Raw genomic sequence first — 18,925 nt, 5'->3', positions numbered from 1 at the left:
AAGTCACAGGAAGAACATGCAAATTGGATTTGAACCCAGGACCTTCTTACTCTGTAGTATTAGTACTAATCACTGCAGTCATAAAGGACTAAACCTATTCACACGACTGTCTGCTCTCCCTCTGGCATGAAGATTAAGAAATTATGAATCAATATTGTTTTCACAAGTCAAGAATATTGAATAAATAACACACGGGTCGCCAGTCTGTCGCAGGGCTAACACACAAGGACAGACAACCATTCACACTCACATTCACACCTAGTGGCAATTTGGATTATCCAATTAACCTATCCCCACAAACTGCATGTCTTTGGACGGTGCACCTGTTTTGGCGGGAAAAAGTGCACAGGCTCTCTGATTGGTGGATTCAAATTCAGCAGCTCCAAGGCTGCTTGACTGAGCTAGAAACTTACTTCTCTCTCTCTGTGTGTGTGTGTGTGTGTGTGTGTGTGTGTGTGTGTGTGAGAGAGAGAGAGAGAGGAAGCCTTTTTACCGGATGATCTCATTGTAAGATTCAAATTCAATATATTTAGACTGGTTGACTGAATTGGATCTTGTGTGTGTGTCTCTCTGTGCATGTGTGTTTCCATATGTGTCCATATTTGTGATTGTGTGGCTGTTATATATTTTTTTGCTGATTTTTTTTTCATTTAACAAGTATATTTGAGGGACCCTCAGCATGTTCAGCATTTTTTCAGCTGTCCATTTTGCTTTTCCAATTTTTCTGTTTAACTTATTACTATTGTGCTAAGTGGTGTGTGTGTGTGTGTGTGTGTGTGTGTGTGTGTGTGTGTGTGCGTGTGTGTGTGTGCGTGTGTGTGTGTGTGACAGAGAGAGAGAGAGAGACAGAGACAGAGAAAGCCTTTTAATGGGATGATCTCATTGTAAGATTCAAATTCAATATATTTAGGCTGAGGAATTCAAATCCACAAATCAGGGCCTACACAGCTTCCCAGGCAGCCAATCATATATGTGGGCTCAGGCATTCAAATTTGCATATTGGGGAATTCGTGGCTTCTAAGTCAACAAGTCATCCATGTCATATATCTCTAAAAATTCATATTTTAATGATAAATTGTCAACACTTGAAGATTCCCCAATCACTTCTGAACAAAACGGTGTAAGAATGATCTTTCTAGCCTCTACGGTTAGGAAATTATGGTCATTTGTTTGAGGGAAGTTGTCACTATGAGAAATAGACTGCAATAATCCAGTGGCCCTGTGCTTCGTACGTCGCTTACTACATCCAAGATCAAATGAAACATCCAAGACCAAATCATCGCGCTAACTCTGAGCTCGCTATTCCGGTTCCCCGAACACACCTGTTGTTGACGATTAGTATAGCTGGATGAAGTAATGTGAGATCACTGGGTGGCCCAACAGGGGCTACGCATCGATAGTAGAAACATTGATCGGCAACCCTTTGATTGGTCGGCGAAAATGTCGAAGGAGCGCGCTCAGTATTTTTCGGCAGCAGAGCAAGAACTCTTGAGTGAGGGATTTCAGGAGTTTCAGAGTTTAATTAAAACGCAAGGGAACACTGCAAAGGCTGCAAAAGCAAGGAGAGAGGGCTGGCAGAAAGTTGCTGACAAATCAAACTCGTAAGTAATTCAATAATAACAATAATAATGGAGTGGATTTATATAGCGCTTTTCAAGACACCCAAAGCGCTTTACAATGCCACTATTCATTCACTCTCACATTCACACACTGGTGGAGGCAGCTACGGTTGTAGCCACAGCTGCCCTGGGGCAGACTGACAGAAGCCAGGCTGCCATATTGCGCCATCGGCCCCTCTGGCCAACACCAGTAGGCGGTAGGGTAGATTTATCATATCACACCATATTATCCAATATTATATTACATTATATTATATTATAATATGTTATATTATATCCCCTTTCACATTAGAGCCACAACAGGACCCACTAGAACATGGGAACAAGTAAAAGTGAAATATAAGAATATTCTACAGAATGGTAATATTTATCACTTATATTGCTTGTCGTCTCTTGGAAAGAGACCCTGGAATACTCTGTTTGTTTGTTCATAACAGCAACCAAGAAAAGGGCAGAGCAAAAAAAAAGACAGGTGGTGGTCCTGCACCCCCTCGTCAACAAGTTGGTTAAGTGAATAATACCCTCACGGGAAAATCGATATCTCTCTATGAGCACACTGTCGCGCTGAGCTAAAGGATCCTGTCTGTCCCGCAATATACGCTGAATTCTGAGGACTCTCCTTATCAATCTTGCACCTTCCGCAATGGGTTGCTCGCGTAAACGGACAGGATATGACTGCGACAGACTTCCCAAATCCACCTTCACTTTTATAGCCGTGGTCTCTCATCTTGATTACACGAAGTAATTTACAATTACTACTCTGATATATGAATTACATCTGTAATAATCACATACATGTAATAGAATGTTAATAGTACATTTCCCTTTTTTAGGGAATGACCTGTATGTATCTGTGTGACATCAATAAAAGGATCAAGTGCTGCATTATCTTTAGTTACATTGAATTTATTTATTTATGGTGAAACAGTGGTGGAATATCGCTGTTGCTTTCGTATGAATGACGCGGACATACCTGCGTGGCCGCGATCTAATCCTGTTTACATAAAGTAAACCTGCTCCCCAGCAGGTTTACGCTTACGGCTCTGTTGCTATGACAGCAAGTCCCGGATGGGCTTCGGGGAACCGAACGATCCAGGATCACGCGAAATCGTCAACAATCTCATCCAGCTAACTCACTTAGCGCGGTACGAAGAACAGGCCCAGTGTCTCTCTGTGCTGTGTGTGTAAACAGAAGCACCTGTTTTGGCGGGAAAAAGTACACAGCCACTCTGATTGGTGGATTCAAATTCAGCAGCTCCCAGGCTGCTTGACTGAGCTAGAAACTTACTTCTCTCACTCTGTGTGTGTGTGTGTGTGTGTGTGTGTGTGTGTGTGTGTGTGTGTGTGTGTGTGTGTGTGTGTGTGTGTGACAGAGAGAGAGAGAGAGAGAGAGAGAGAGACCAACTTTAGGGCAGCATCTCATTGTTGGAAAAACATATAATATATTTAGACTGGTTGACTGGCATAGACCCTCTGTGTGTGTCTCTCTCTGTGCATTTGTGTATACATATTTGATTTTATGTGTAATTGTTGGCTGTTCCTTCTTGTTTTTTAATTTATTTTTATTTCTTTTTTTTCCACATGTGAACAACAATTAGGTTTGAGGGAACTTAACCATATTCTGTTTTTTTTTTCATCTTGTCATTTAACTTTTCCAATATTTCTACTTCAGTTATTGCTATTCTGCTCAATCATAGTATTTGTTCTAAATCATTGTTATTATGCTATATTGTAGTATTTCTGCTAAATCATTGTATTTCTACTATATTATATTTTTCTTTCTAAATATAGCATTTCTGCTATATAATTGTATTTCTGCCAAATTATAATATTTGTGCTAAAACATAGTCTTAATTTAAAATTACAATATTCATAGGTCATCACAGTGTCTCTGGTAAATCACAATATTTCTGCTATGTTGTACTATTTTTCTAAATCATAGTGTTTCTGTAATGTTTAAGTATTTTTGGCTAAATATATTCTTTCTGTTATCTTATACTATTTCTCCTAAATTCTTGTATTTTTGAGAAGTTATCATGTTTCTGGTAAGTTACAATATTTCTGCTAAGTTCTGCTATGCTATTGTATTTCTGCCAAGTATTATGTTTCCTCTAAGATATTGCAGTTCTGCTAAATTATTACATTTTAGCAATGTTCCTTTGCTTCTGCAAAGTTTTTACAATTTCTGCAACTTTTCAGCTTTTTCAGCTACTTTTTGCATACAGCTTCAGCTTTAAGCATCCACACTGCATTTTCGCAGGAAATGCAAATTTTTCTAGTTTCAAATGCTTTACTATTTTATTTTATTTTATTTATTTATTTTTATTTTTTTATTTATTTTTTATTTTATTTTCCTTCATACGGAGGTAAACTTCTTGAATGTTTACTCTAGGTGGCGCTAAGCTGTTTAAAGTTATTTGTATACTATGTTTTTTTAAAAAGCGGAGAAGAAGAAATAACAGCTAGAAAATGGGTTTGGGGCGAAGCTAGCTGTTAGGCTAATGTAAATATTCACCAAGAGGAGACTGGAGAGCAACTGAAGATAGCGTTACAAGAAAGCTTTGCGTACGTTGACACGAAATGTACGTAGTAACGTAACGTTGACCTGGCTTGCAGTCTTAGCGAGCTATGATAGCTCAGTAATTAGCTTGTGTTAGCACTGGTTACATTGCTGGCTATAGATTAGCTTATTGAATTGTCATTCTGGACCGTAACATAGGCTAAAAGGGTCTGTTAGAAACTCCAGGAAACATTTGTCGCTAAGAGACAGCGGTGTTTGGAAAGGGTAAGCTTCAGAGTCCTACACCGACTATTAGCGTGCTAATCACAGCTTAGCTCATAGCTGGGGGCATTCCTTTAGTACAACCCAGCAGTCGGCAAACTTTAATGTCAGAAGAATTATTAGTTTCTGACCAAAATAAAAGTCGGTTTGAATCCTTAGTACACGTTTAAGGCGTATAATGAAGCTGTCGCGGCTTGTTAAGCAGAAATTCGCCTCTCAGCATTACTAATAGGAGTAATGTATTATCAACAAAACACAACGATTATGAAATGAAGGGAAGAACATTAGCATATACAGAGCTGCTTTGAAATAGAGTAGCCTTAAAGCTTTGCAGGCCTCTTGGAGTGTTATGTGTTTGTGCAGTTGACTCAAATTAAAGCTCGTCTTCACTAATAATTATAAGTAAAACGTATACTACAGTAAGTTTCACAGTAGTAAAAATAAATATAAAGGAGTTTAAGTCCAGCTGCAACGACTGAATGACGTTCTCAGCCTTTGTGTATTATAGAATGTATTTGTAGTATATTTAGATTCAGCAAAGCACAGTGGCTGTTCAACTTTTTAAAGTTTTATCACTTCTGTCTCCACTCAGTAGTCCTTCCTTTTAAAGAATGATGAGCCAGCGGCGTGGGATCCATCTGGACCAATCAGAGCTGCTATGCAAAAAAGGATGTGGTTTTTATGGCAACACTGCTTGGCAAGGCCTGTGCTCAAAGTGCTGGCGAGAAGAAAATCAGCGAGAAAAGCAAAAACAGATTCAGGAGGACTGGGCACTCGCTGAAAGGTTTGTTTACCTTCTTGTCTCCTATGTGAGACTACTCAGACAAACAAATTTGTTAGAAGCTGTTCTGTTCTCTTACCGCTAGATGTACTCAGCTTCCTCTTACAGTAGGCTGTCCAGCTGCGCAGTATTACAGTTCTACTATTCTTTTTAATTTTTTTCCTCACAGGTTGCAGAGAGAGGAAGAGGAAGCCTATGCAAGTCGACAACAGAAGACCCAATCACAGCCTTCCATTACACCTTTTAGCAAGTTTGAGGAGAGAAAGACTAAAGAAAAGTCCAGCAAAGTCAACACGGTCACAAAGTTTTTTATTCCGTCCACAAAAACACCACCAAAAAAAGGTACGTACTGTAGCAAACAGGCAGCTGCTAGAAACTCTGGTAGGGCTTTATGTTGCAGCTCAGTAATAACATCCCGATAAGATAAAATAAATCCAAAAAAGGATAAATATTCTACATTTAATATCTGCTACAAAAATAAAATATTTAGCACAGAGACTAAGAATCAATCCTTAACAGGAGTCCTTTGATTTTATGCAATCCATGTTTTTGTTGTTACTGTATTCTTAAACATCTGGTTGGTTAGCATTAATTAGCTGCCCCACTCACAGAGAGCAGCATGATCAGAAATTAAGTAAAAGGAGTCATTTTTAAAGCTGAGGAATTAAGAAAAAAAGAAAAGAAAAAAAAACAGGAGAAAAAGAAGAAATTTCCAAACAGCAGACAAAGCTCCTCCATCGGTCACAAGTTATTTTGCTGCGACTCTGGTCTCGTTTCTTCATTCCACATTTGTCTTTACTGTTCTTTCACGTAGTAATGCTGCTCCTCCCAGCTGTTGTGCTACGTGGCATGCTAGCATTACCCAGCATGTGGTTTGACAGTGTAATTTTGTAAATGTGTCATTATTTGTCACAGCAGTTTGTGCGTTATGATGTCTGCCCTGTTGAAGAGAGTTAATGTTAAAGTATTAATGGTTTTCTTTATGTTAAATTTAGTGGAAAATGTTTAGAAACTTCAGTGAGAAGAATATTCCCTCAGCAAGTATAAAGCTATTCAGTTAATAGAGTTTCCCTCTCAATACGCGCTTCAGCACTCTTTAACAGTCAATAATATGTTATATATGCATGAAAATATACTGCCAAGCATTATATTGAGGCAAAATCATAAAGTAAAACTTTGGTTGTAAATACAATAACAACTATTTCAGCTTCTCCTCTTTCAAGAGTTGCCACAAAATCTGATTAAAATATCTGAAAAACATGTGCAGTGTTTGGATTAAAATGTTAATATAGTTAATTTAATTATTGAAGTAGGCTGATAATAATGAGGTAAATTTGGCAGATGTTTTCATATTATGCTGTTATAAGCCACCTTCAAGATTACTTTAAAGTTCTTGAAGGTAATAATGTAAAAATTATGTTTAATCCTTTAATTAGTGGATGTGCATTTTCTCTAATAATGAAAGTAGAAGCTTATAAAACCAAACATCAAGATGCATGTTTTGTTTTTTTTTTATCTGGAAGCACTTTCTAGTTTCTGTAATAAATTGATACCACAGTATTACCATGTTGTTACTGAGCTGCATTATGAAGTGCTATTATAGTTTTAATCTATATTTTGTGTCTTTATAGTGTTAAAAGTTTACAACGCTGTTGAGAAAATGAGGATATAATGAAAATGAGTTTGTTTCAGTAAAAGTATTTCTTTGCCTTAATGCTTTACAATTTACCCGTTTAGCTGGAAAATCACTACACGCACAGATTTGTGTGGGGTGATCTTTGCCTTGTTGAAGAGACCTGTTTAGTTTAACCTAAATACAATCTGGTTGGATAAATGTGTTCTTTTTCTGGTACAGCACTAGCTGCTGTATGTGGTTTTGAGCTATTAAGAATACATGCTTGAAGTATCTGTAACTGATTAAAGTGACAATAAATTATCATTCTGCAGATGCTGCACCTTTTGACCCGCAGTCCAGCCCGAGCCCCAGCTCATCCACAAGCCGAAAGTCATCTGTGGACAGTGATATCGCGACACGAGAGTTTATTGATTTTCTTAAGCCTCTGAAGTCTGGCAGGGAGATCTTCAAACAGTGTCGGGCCTTCACTGAGACCATGGTCTACAAGCGGGTGGGTTTTGATTAGATATACAAGACTCAAATAACTCAAAACTGTTTGTGAAAATTCAGTTTTCATTTCATGTTCATACTCAAATTCACACAACACTGGTGTAGCAGTTATAGTTAACCACTTCAAATTGGCTTCAAATCAAATGATAAAGGCAGTATTTTGGTGTTGTAAGGAAAGATTTACTTTTTTTTAAACCCAAAAGTTGGGAAATCCCTGCGTTACAGCAGGTAAAACATGAAAAACAAATACAATGTTCTAAATCAAAGAAGCTCAGATTGGTATGAAGAATGAGCTCGATTAAATAGAAAATACAAAAAAGTGAATCTAAATGAAATACAGGTTAGAAAAAAAATTGAAGGTCTTTTGTGAGAATCTTGAGAGTTGATTCAAACTGAAGTGAAATGGCAGCAGCGATGATGGGAGCAGCAGATAAAACAGTCACGCTCCCGTGGCAAGTAGTTTGAAGTTCAAGCAGAACTGCTAGTAAATGTTGATCAGATGTATTATGAATGTATCCATTTAATATGCCCTTGTGTTTTCTGCAGGTAATATCTTCAAGACTATCAAAGTTTTACACTCCAGTTATATCAAGGCTGAATTTATATTATTTCTTATTCCTAATTCAGGACATCGGAGCTGATGAGCTGTCAGAGTGCGTGCAGGACTTCTACCAGAACCTTTCAGAGCGCCTCCAGACCCAGTTCAAAGGTGCTGCGTCACTCTTACACCCAACAAAAATCTGCTTTAAATGAAAAATATTAACAGTATTACTGGGTATGATTTTGATTTAATATCTCTATTCTCTGGGCTTCTTTTTGTAGGTTCGTCTGATGAAGTAGAGTGTATTATGGATGAAGTCGAAAAGTACATAATGACTCGTCTCTACAAGGAAGCCTTCTGTCCAGAAACAACTGATGATGAGAAGAAAGACCTGGCAATTCAGAAGAGGATCAGGTTCGCAGACAAAAGTCGTCACAACACTTAAAAGACGTTTTTTTTTTTGTTTTAAATAAATGTATTTTTTGATAATAACAAGGAAATACTGCTGCAGGTAAAAACACAGCATATTGCATACTACTCTGGGACTGAAGTACTGAATGATTTATTACAGAGCCCTGCACTGGGTCACCATTGAGATGCTGTGTGTTCCTGTAGATGAGGAGATCCCTGAGGTTTCTGACAGCGTAGTCAAAGCCATCACAGGTTTGTCTCATACTCGGTTTTGTTTAAGAACAAAACAGGACATCTCGCGCTCTCACAGGAACATTGTGACACCTGGCTGATTATGCAGTCGGGGATAGAGGGTTAGGAGCAGTGCTGTGCACACATTAGAAGAAGGACAGTACTTTTATTTTCCACTTACAGCGGGAAGAGAAAGGAACTTGTGTGTTAACCCTCTGAAGTAGTCTGACACACCGTTGCGTCCAGATCACACGACTGATTTAAGATGATGTAGAAGCAAGACAAAGCTTTGCTGAGTCTCAGTTTCAGCTTGTTTCTTAAGTGTGGACAGAGATAAATAATTTATGCCATGCTTTTTATCCCTTAGCTATAAAAGGCTGATGGGGTATTGTCGTCACCCTGCTGGGAGGGTGGGCGATGTGGACACCCAAGTTTGTAATTATCGTAACTATTTATGTATGTAACTATTTCCTACTTTTTAAAAATGTATTTTATTTTTATTTATTGATTGATTTGTTTTTTGTGATTTTTAGTTCAGTTGTGTTAACACAGTAAATCGAAAAGAGAAAATAACTGTGAAGTTGTGCTGAAAAGAATGATACCAAACAAGGAAAGATAAACAGTTTATACATTTGAAATATAAAGGTGAAATCAAAAGTAGTCTGAAATGGTCAGTTATACACTAGACTCCAGAGTGTTAAACTACGTTGAGTGGTGGACATAAGTCAGAAAATAATATTTATTCTTCTTTTAATTTTTACTTCTGTGTAATTTTTTTTTCAGACTACTTTTGCATGTGTTAAAAATAAACTTGAACAGAGGGCTGATACGATACATCATCTAACCTAATGCTTGTAGCTTTTGTCCAAAGATGCTACTGATGCTTAGGACCTGCAGGATGCTGAGCTTGTAGTAGGCTGGTAGAAACCTTCCTTATAGTGCTGCTAGGACAAAACTTTCAGATTAATGCTCTGTTTGTCTTCTCTTGTTTCAGACGTGATTGAAATGGATTCGAAGCGCGTTCCCAAGAACAAGCTGGGATGCATTACTCGTTGCAGCAAGCACATCTTCAATGCCATCAAAGTCAGCAAGAAAGAGGCTGCGTCTGCAGACGACTTCCTCCCCACACTGATCTACATCGTGCTGAAAGCAAACCCACCGCGACTGCACTCCAACATCCAATACATCACCCGTTTCTGCAACCCCAGCAGACTCATGACTGGAGAGGACGGCTACTATTTCACCAATCTGGTGAGGAAATTAGTACAACAAGTGCATTTATGTGGCTTATCGGTGTTTGTCTGTAGCAGCTCTGAAATTGGTTGCCAATTCCTGGCAACCAATTTCTTACTCGACTAAATGAGGGGAAAAAATCAGGCTAACCAACTAGTAAGTTAAATTTGAGAACTGCTTAATGGAAAAATTAATATACCGCTTGTGCGTCTGTGCTTCACCTCGCATTGTGCATTATCAAGATTGTGTCGTGCATTATGAATGACGCATGCTGTTCTAAAATTCACAACAGCCACTTGAATAAAAGCTAAAATTTAACAAAAAACAAGCTCCAAGTTCCCTCTCGCCACCTCCTCCAGCTTATCTGGGAAACATCGAGCCTTTCCCAGGTGAGCCAATAGATGTAATCTCTCCAGCGTGTTTTGGGTCGCTGGGACCTTCTCCGATAGGACATGTCTGAACACCTTGTCCAGGAGACGACAGCCTTAGCCATCTCCTTATGATGTGGAGGAGCAGCGGTATACTCTGAACTCCTCGTGATTGATTGATCTCCACACCCCATCACTAAGGCAGAGCACATCCACCTTTCGAAAAAGGCTAATTTCCACCGCTTGTATCGAAATGTCATTCTAATACTGCATTCTAAGGCCTGCATTAATAGATTTATGACTTAGGACACAATCATTTAACACCATTGGGCATCAATTAAAATTTTAACAATCAGATTAAAGGACTAGTAAGTCTGTTACCGACTAGTGACATTTAAACCACGGATGACATCCATGGTTGAGATTTCTTTTTTTTTTTTTTTTTTTAAATCACTCTTACTTCCTGTCTTCCCAGTGCTGCGCAGTGGCCTTCATTGAGAAGTTGGATGGCCAGTCTCTGAACCTGAGCTCTGAGGAGTTTGAGCTTTACATGTCGGGCCAGGCGTCCCCAAACTGGCCACTCACTTCCGGAGCCGCCTCCTCCTCCAGCAACAGCGCTCTCAGTCAGGTCCACAAAAGGCTGGATCTGCTGACGGGGCTCGGGGAAAGGCAGGAGCGCGTCATCGAGAAGGCTCGCCAGCTGGAGAGTGACCTCATTGACTGGACCGATGAAGTGGAGCAGAAAGTGCAGAGCGTTCTGGAGAGTTTTCCACCCGACATGCAAAACCCCCCTGCACCCACAGCGAGTGGGGCTGCAGCAGCTTCATCAGCAATCGACTCTGATAATGTTGAGAATGAGCTCCTGCCACCACCACTGCAGCCACAAGTGTTTGCTGGTTGATATAAAGCTTTACTCCACCCTGACCCTTTTCCCTCCAGCTGTCTGATACAGATCCCAGTCAACACTCCCAGAATCTTTGCTCCATCCACCCTTTTCTTGTAGAAGCCATGAAGCTAGACCTTATAGCAATGTCACTTTCAAATGGAAAAAAAAAAGTTTGTTATTTTTGGGTTGTGCGTTTATTTGCTTTCTTGGAGAGAGTAAGATGAGAAGCTTGATGCCACTCTCGTGTTTGAACACTGCGAAATATTTTGTTGTAAATTAGTTTGTAGAAAAACCAAAGCGTAGAAGCTTTCGTACAGATCAGCAGTTCATTGGTGGTGGATTTCTGTCACCTGTGGACACGGCTAGGCTGGTTGCAGCTGTCAGAGTGGTATGAATGCTCCTGACTCTCCACCAGGAAGCAAATAAGAGCATTTACTAAAGTTTGAGATTATTTTGAACACCAGGCACCACTAGGTGGAGTCCTGGAGTCCAGCAACACTCAGTCAGGGGTCTGTTACTGTTACAGTCTGCTCCTGTTAAAGTGTTAGACTTGCTGATATCCTCAATCCAGCTGAGCAGTGGAAAGAGAGTGACTCCATTCCAAGTTCTTCCGAAACACATCCGCTTGTCACCCACTGTGGCATCTTCAGTACCTCAGCTATTCTTCACCCTTTATGTACAGAGAGGGTAAAATGGACGATATTTAAACATGTATAATAACTCTCAAACTATCAGATGAGGATTTATTTTAAGCGTATGTCTCCGGGCTATGTTGGCCCTTAATTCCCAAGTTGTATCTAACAAACAATAATTTTCATTACACTTTACATAACACTTTAGATGGGCGGGGTGGGGGTAAACGAGGTGGTAGGGAACTCCCAATGATGCAATAACCAACTTGCCGCTCTTTAAAACTCTGAAACTCCAGCTCATGTTTGTAATGTGTGCTGTGTTTAGTGTGCGTTTCACAACCCTTCACAGAAATAGCCAGAAAAAAGAAGTGTGTGCGTGAGTTGAGAAACTGTGTGTGTGTGTGTTGCATGTTCTAGTAATGTTGACAAATCCTCCAGTTACACCTGTAGAAATACTTTTTTTTTTTCCATGGCTGACCTCATTCTAGTCACAAGCTGAATGTACAGAAGTGATTTTATTTTTCTATACGGTGTTGGTTAATCCTCCCTCTGGATGCAGTAGGAGATGATAATCCTGTAATATTTACAGTAGATTAAAAAAAAAAAAAAACTTTGCTTGAAGATGTATAAATTTTAATGATCGGGTCGTTGACGATTTAAGAGAGCATTATGAGCAGGTCTGCTGAAAGAAGGTGAATGAATTGGGCACAAAAACCAGCACGATGCCGTTTCCCTGTAAGAATGAGGCAGAATCACTCCAGAGGCTCATGGAGAATTTAGAAAACCAGTTTAATTTATTTTATGGCACTTTTGTTTGCTTTTAAAGCACTTCATTCAATAATGAAGGTCATTGCGCAGATTAGTTGATAGTATAGTAGTTAAAAGCGTCTTTGTTGCACAGATTTAGTTCAACTGTCTTTTTTAAATTTCTCAGTCTTGAAGTGGAGGAAGCTTTTTAGGAAAGTTTGTTTGAATTATGTGAGGCACATTTTTCTTTTCTCGCGAGCTAAAGTTTCCCTTTCCAACCAGGTTTAATTTTTGTTGTTGTTGTTGAGAATTTGCAACAGTGCAGTCAGTGTGCGGCTGCTGTCAAAATTCACTTTGAGAAAAAGCTCTTAATGCAGACATAAACTAACAGCTTGAATAAATTCTTATTGCACTGTATGCAGAAGCCATTTATCAGGTATTTCAAAACATTTTAAACCGCGTCTTTGTTACCTTATAGGTTTGTTGTTGTGTGACATGGGAGAAATGAACAGAATACTGTCTTTTATTTAAATGTAACTTATTGGGGCAGTATTGGTATATTTGCATCTATGGGTGTGTGGTTAATAAAAATAGAAAAGTAAAATGGACTGTTGTGGTTCCTTTTAATTTTTTTCACATGACTGTGATGGTCAAGATTTTGCATGTCAGGAATGAAGTTCCTGACATGCAAAATCAGGAAAAATGAACCCAGAATTTTAGCTGTGTCTACTGTTCTGTATGATATCTGGGAAAGGGGGGGGGGATACTTTAAGGGTGGCTTCTTGGCAGCATATCTTAAGGATGTGTTTTTCATGACGTGGCTGGTAATCTGCTGTTGATAGCGTTTTAGGCCTCTTCTGCTTTCACCATGCACTTGTCCAATTTCCTTAAATTTGTAAAAACACACTCCATGCCCTACTGAGGTTTAATAACAAAATGCCTAAAGATACAATTTAAAAATGGTCCTTAGTTATGTTGTCTGTAACACAAAAAGAAAAAAACCACATTCCCGTGAACATGGTCAGGTGTAAGGAGTGGACTAGAAACCAAAAGCGAAACCTAGAAAGCCTCGAGAACTGTTGCTTAAGACCTCTTGGCTCAAAGAAAAAAACCAAAGAAAAGAAAAAGAGAACAAGAAAACACACTCTTCCAGTGAAAAGCTCTGCGGTTCATTTTCACTGGAAGGGTTCAAATGAGCTAGAAAGAATAATACAACAAATAATATTTCACAGTTCGGGAGTACAGCTCAACAGTGCAGTGAATCAGTGGATTGTATAAAAACCTGATGGAGTTTCATTCTATTAATTATACACTTATCAATAATGTAGGTGTGGTCTTCTGCTGCTATAGACCATCTGCTTCGAGGTTTTTGGTCACAGATGCTCTTCTGCATGACTTGGTTGTAAAGAGTGGTTATTTGAGTTACTGTTGCCTTTCTATCAGTTCAAAGCATTCCTCTGACCTCTGAAATCAGCAAAGCATTTTTACTTGGAGAACTGCCCTGATATGAACTCTTCTTTTTTTTTTTAAACTAACCTCGGTAAACTCTAGAGATGGTTGTGCTGGGAAAATCCCAGCAGATTAGTAACTTGGAAAATGCAATGGTAAATGTTTTTTTTCACTCTTCACTGCACTATCTATAATGCCAGAAAAAGCCCCCAAAAATATATTTAAAAGAATGTAGGAGGATACAACAGTGAGTGGCTACATGTATCTAAAAAAAAAACATGTTGGAGGCTCCGTCATGGCCACTATCTGGAAAATAACTGATTGGCAGCAGCTTAATATTGTCACGCTGCCAATTCAGTAAGACCATACCTGGATTTAAAAAAAAAAAAGAAAAAAAAAGAAACCACACACAATGTGACACTATCAGTCTTTGACGATAGTGTCCTTCCAGAAGCCTGGAGAACTATTCCTCAAGACTACTTAAAGAAATTAAAAGAAAACTGCTTCAGACAGTTTTGACTGTGTTAAAGAATAAAGGTCATAACAAATATTAACTGTCAAGCTTGTTAGAATTGTACAAATTTTATTTTTGCCTCATGTGCTGTATTACCGTGTACATTTCCACATTTCAATAAATTGCTGGACCTATTTCCCATTTTCCTGGCAAAATATAAAGGCACGAGGGGTGACTCATGGCTTTTACACAGTGCTGTAAGAGAAAAAAGCTCAGCAGACTACTGCATCAGTACTACAATAATAAAGTGTAAAATTTGCATTATTTCAATTGGCTTGATACAACAAATAAACAGAACAACTGTGTTTGCTAAATCTGGAAAATATCAACTTTCCACATTAATCAGAAGAAGAAAAAAAGTGTTGTTGGGGAGAACTGTGCAACATATCAGAGCTATTTAACAGGGGTCAGATACAGGAGGGAAGTTCTTTAATTTGCCACATGATGTGGTTTACCATGAAACTAATTTTAGCCTACGGTAGAAAATTGTTTGGAAAAGATGAAGTCCTCATGTGTTACACCCCGAGGGGGGGAAGAAGCATTTTCACTTCTCCTTTTAGTGAAAATGAATAAATACTCGATCGGCTTCTGTTTCTTGAAGAGTCTCCAAAATGGACAAGCTCATCTCTCTCTTTGGTGAGTTTTCTTCAGCTCATTTAATGAAAATGTACTTTTACATACTGACCTGATGTAACTGTCATTTAAACTTGATTATTTTCTCTTTCAGTTTTTTCAGCACTCTCACAGATTGTAGTGTCTCATGGTATGGACCAAATATTCTTTACAAATATACTTTCAATTTGCACAGATATTATTTTAGAAGTGATCTCAGGATTTACACTCATTACCAAAATAGATCCTTTAAACGTATTCTTCTTTTTTTCTGCAGTTCCCACTGAGACGTCTTTCAGAGCCAACATCGAGTTGGTGTCAGGACATTCAAGGATCTTCTCGGGGGAGAGAGCACACTTGAGATGCAGTATTCCTGATGTGCACAGGTCTAACTGGACCTACCTGTGGTTCAGGGGCTCTGAGGAGCTCTCACAGACTGGGCAGGAATTAAATCTGTTGAATACCAAAGTTCAAGAGAGCGGGAAATACTACTGCCAAGGAATAAGAAACACGAAGGTGGGAAAGATTCGCACCCAGCAAAGTGTCCCTGTGGAGCTCAAGGTGGACGGTAAGATCTGTTTGTCTGCATGAAAGAAATAAAATTGCTTTGCACGTTAGGCTTCTTTCTTCCTGTGTAATCCTAACACTGGAGCATTGAACATCTATAAGCTTCTTTTCAACTTTAGGTTTTCTGTGCAGCTCATCTAAGACATGCTGTGAGTGATGGCAGCACTTCTTAATACAGCCTGCAACTTATACTGTGACTTTCTAGGGTTTAACATATAAATCTTCTATAATTCTACTTAAAATGTCAATTTGGTACAACAAGGACTTGTTTTGTTTGGGGTTTTTTGTACTTATGTGGTATCTTTTCCCCACCTTATGTTATAACTAGACAGTATATCAGGGGTGCAGGCTGTATTATAGAGTACCTTAACCTCCCCTTCTTGCATTGTAGCATTACGCATTATTGTTAGATGTTGTTACATTAAATGTTAGGAAATTAGTGAATTTCTCCCATTGCTTTACTAATGTAAGATTGGAAGTTATTCAGAGGTAACTCTATGGTGTTTCCGTAGGTGGCTGGGCGATTCTGCAAGTCCCACGACATCCTCAACTTGTCGGGAGCACATTGGAGGTGACATGTCGTGTCAGAGGGAACCCCCGACTTGAAGACATTATTTTGTACAAAGATGGCGTTGAAGTAATGAGACAAAACGGTCACGAGCCAGATTTCTATCTGACCAACTTGAGCCTTGAGGACCTAGGAGTATATTCTTGCAGGGCTTCCTGGGATGTGATGGGACAAACACACTCTGTCATTTCTGCTGGTGCTCATGTACAGATCTTAGGTGAGATTACACAGAATTGTGTGTTCTTATCTTAGGTGTGGTGTAGTTAAAGGAATGACAGCATGCTTTGAGAGATGTGCTAATCTAGATAGTGTTCTTATAAGTGATCCATTTTTACACCTAGTGCTAAACTTGGTGTGTATAGACCTTCTCCTTTAATGCTGAGCAAGAAAGCCCATATTTCCCACAATGTTAAGTTATTCCTGTTAGTACAATTGAACATAAATATTCTTAACCTCATGACCTACCACTTTTTTTTTTCCTTAAATTAAATCAATGTCTTCTGTCACAGAGGTTCTGTCACAGCCAATTTTGAAGATCATCCCCAACTATGATACTCAGCTAAAGAGGATGAAGCTCATTTGCCATGTGCAGTACAACGCCCCTGCTCCTGCCCCTCCGATAGACTTCTATTTCTACAAAAATAACAGGCGACTGGGACCTGCAACCTCTGACAACTATAATGTAGTGAAACAGACTCCAGGGCTGTACAGCTGCAAGGCCAGGGTGCCTCAGTTGGGCCTCTCGAAGTCCAGTGAACCCAAAAACTTTGGACAAATAAGAGGTATTTAAATTTTAATTTACCCCAGCATTTGTTCTACACCGATAAGCCCCAAAGTTCCTAATGGATTGCTAAAAATGTGATACTTTGTGTCTAACAGTTGCACAGCCTCAGAGGCCATCTCATCTCTGACCCAACAGAACCTGAGAAGATGCCACCTCTTCATCCTGGACAAAGGCCAGTATTTCGCCTTGCTTCAGCCACAGATGACTTCCCACCTGCTGCTGCTTCATTACCAACCTCCCCTAACCTCTCCTCTCACCAGCCGATCCAGTTCACTCCAGTAAAGAGCACACCATCACAAGCGCCTCCACTGAAGACTTCATAAGCAGTCCCAACCAGTTTGCTGACTACAGACCAGGATTTTAACTCAGCTACAACTCAAGATCAGGCAAATTGATTGGAGGAACCTGGTAACATGTCTGGGGACATAAACATAGTAACTAATTGACAATAAACCAGTAAACCAGTCACCAGTAAACATCCACAACATAAGATGTACTGGCTGGTTTACCAAAACATTTCTTATAACTTTCACTGAAACCAGCTAATTGTTTTCTATCATATTTCTGATGAAACAACACAGTTACAGGCTAATGCAGGAGAGAAACATCATTTAGCTAGCGCACCCACGTTACTAGCGTTACCCAAGGATAACCTGAATTAACCCCCTTATTTGGTCACGTTACTTTAAATAAGTATCAATTTTACATAAATGTATATACTGCTCGTCTACCGCTCTCACCTGAAACGCAGCAAAACAGCAGTTGTGTGTTACTGATGGTAACTGATTACTACTTTTATAAGGGATTACTTTGTCAGTCACTCATTTGTGTGATCCGCCACTGCCACCTACTGGCGGAACTAAATATCGCCTTAGCATCAAATCAGGTGGGAGGAAATGAGCTTTTCACTCTGTGTTATGATGTCAACTATTGTCACAAAAAAAAAAAAAGTGATTGGGGGGGCACATTAAAAGAAGTTCATCAAATTCTGAGACTTTTTTAACACTTAAAATACTCAGGGTGCCACACAGCCTCTCTGTGACAACGTAGCATACATTACAAACCAAACCCCTCTACTAATCACGCTGCGTCATTGTCACAGTTCTGTACTGAACTGTGCAATTTTTATCTTTTTGAATTATTTCCAGTTAACAAACATCAAGCGCTGTACCAGAATTGTTGGAGATATCTAACACATACATGTTAAAATCAAATAAAGCATTTTAAAAAATGTTATGTACTGCTGGATTTTATTTTCTGTGAACACAATTTCTTTTTACTGCTCCATATTTGAGCAGAACTTCTTATATATTACAATCACTGGTTTCATAAGACACAGGGGTGCAGTCATATTTTGACAGATTTACATTAAGATGCAGCTGTCGGTGATGACTATTTTGAACACATTTGTCTTTTCTATTTAACACTTTTTGCATGCATGTTCACACAACTTAGGTCATTATAGGTGAAAACAACTAAAAAGGAAGCAGCAGTTAAATTGTGAGAAAAAAGTAGGACCCAAAAGGAAGGAGCTTTTTCATTTCATGCAAATGAGGCAAGGGTGACACTGGGTCAGGGCATTGACTTGAAGGTTAACTGAAGGAATCAGTAGAGGAACACAGTAATCTTGCTGACAAATAGATAAACAGCACTGATCATATTTTTGTGCTTTATCTTTTGCGTTGGTAGCTGAATAATAAACTTCTGCACAATCTCTCACTTACTGCTGCTACTTTTAATTAGGATGCTTTAACATAAGGAGGCACTGCATGTGCACAAAAATGTTGGATAAATTATACATTTTTTATGCTAAATATTGAACTTTTACACTTTTATCATTTTAAAAAAAACTTAGTTTCTTCTGTCTGGATAACAGGAGATTCATTTATTTACTACTTGTGAACGCCATCTTCCAATAATTAACTCAGTGGTATTTCTTGGGATGCTTTACTCACTATCTTTTTTTTTTTTTTAACTCTTTATTTTGTACTTTTTCCTTTGTATTACATACAGACAAGACAATAATAATAATAACACAACAACAAACACACAAAAAAAAAAAAAAAAAAAAAAAA

General features: G+C 38.8%; 2 protein-coding genes across 3 annotated transcripts; both read left to right on the top strand.

The window, feature by feature from the left end:
* The first annotated feature begins 4,066 nt into the window (after positions 1–4,066).
* Positions 4,067–14,455, top strand: rabgef1l (RAB guanine nucleotide exchange factor (GEF) 1, like). The gene is made up of 9 exons (XM_082502792.1): positions 4,067–4,201; positions 4,994–5,185; positions 5,352–5,524; positions 7,130–7,308; positions 7,935–8,016; positions 8,130–8,262; positions 8,420–8,511; positions 9,485–9,741; positions 10,567–14,455. The coding sequence occupies exons 2-9, from the start codon at positions 5,013–5,015 to the stop codon at positions 10,990–10,992; spliced, it is 1,515 nt and encodes a 504-aa protein (XP_082358918.1). The 5' UTR covers positions 4,067–4,201; positions 4,994–5,012; the 3' UTR covers positions 10,993–14,455.
* A 427-nt stretch (positions 14,456–14,882) lies between these two features.
* Positions 14,883–18,084, top strand: LOC309687599 (low affinity immunoglobulin gamma Fc region receptor III-B-like). Of its 2 annotated transcripts, none has more exons than XM_082502687.1 (6): positions 14,883–14,955; positions 15,047–15,082; positions 15,209–15,499; positions 16,011–16,283; positions 16,576–16,848; positions 16,986–18,084. In XM_082502687.1, the coding sequence occupies exons 1-6, from the start codon at positions 14,931–14,933 to the stop codon at positions 17,171–17,173; spliced, it is 1,086 nt and encodes a 361-aa protein (XP_082358813.1). In that variant the 5' UTR covers positions 14,883–14,930; the 3' UTR covers positions 17,174–18,084. The 2 variants fall into 2 exon arrangements, with proteins under 2 accessions (XP_082358813.1, XP_082358814.1); XM_082502688.1 differs by having other exon boundaries at positions 16,946–17,101.
* The last annotated feature ends 841 nt before the right edge of the window (positions 18,085–18,925 follow it).

The sequence above is a fragment of the Aulonocara stuartgranti genome, assembly GCF_965226115.1.
Source record: "Aulonocara stuartgranti genome assembly, chromosome: 14".
Lineage (NCBI taxonomy): Eukaryota > Metazoa > Chordata > Actinopteri > Cichliformes > Cichlidae > Aulonocara > Aulonocara stuartgranti.
This window is presented reverse-complemented; position numbering and strand designations above follow the sequence as displayed.

Excerpts from the sequence above, each read along its gene's own strand:
- LOC309687599 (XM_082502687.1), top strand. The coding sequence starts at position 14,931 with ATGGACAAGCTCATCTCTCTCTTTG. Across the intron at positions 15,083-15,208 it reads ACAGATTGTAGTGTCTCATG|TTCCCACTGAGACGTCTTTC; the intron begins GTATGGACCAAA and ends TTTTTTCTGCAG. Across the intron at positions 16,284-16,575 it reads TGCTCATGTACAGATCTTAG|AGGTTCTGTCACAGCCAATT; the intron begins GTGAGATTACAC and ends CTTCTGTCACAG.
- rabgef1l (XM_082502792.1), top strand. The coding sequence starts at position 5,013 with ATGATGAGCCAGCGGCGTGGGATCCATCTGGACCAATCAGAGCTGCTA. Across the intron at positions 5,186-5,351 it reads GACTGGGCACTCGCTGAAAG|GTTGCAGAGAGAGGAAGAGG; the intron begins GTTTGTTTACCT and ends TTTTCCTCACAG. Across the intron at positions 9,742-10,566 it reads GCTACTATTTCACCAATCTG|TGCTGCGCAGTGGCCTTCAT; the intron begins GTGAGGAAATTA and ends CTGTCTTCCCAG.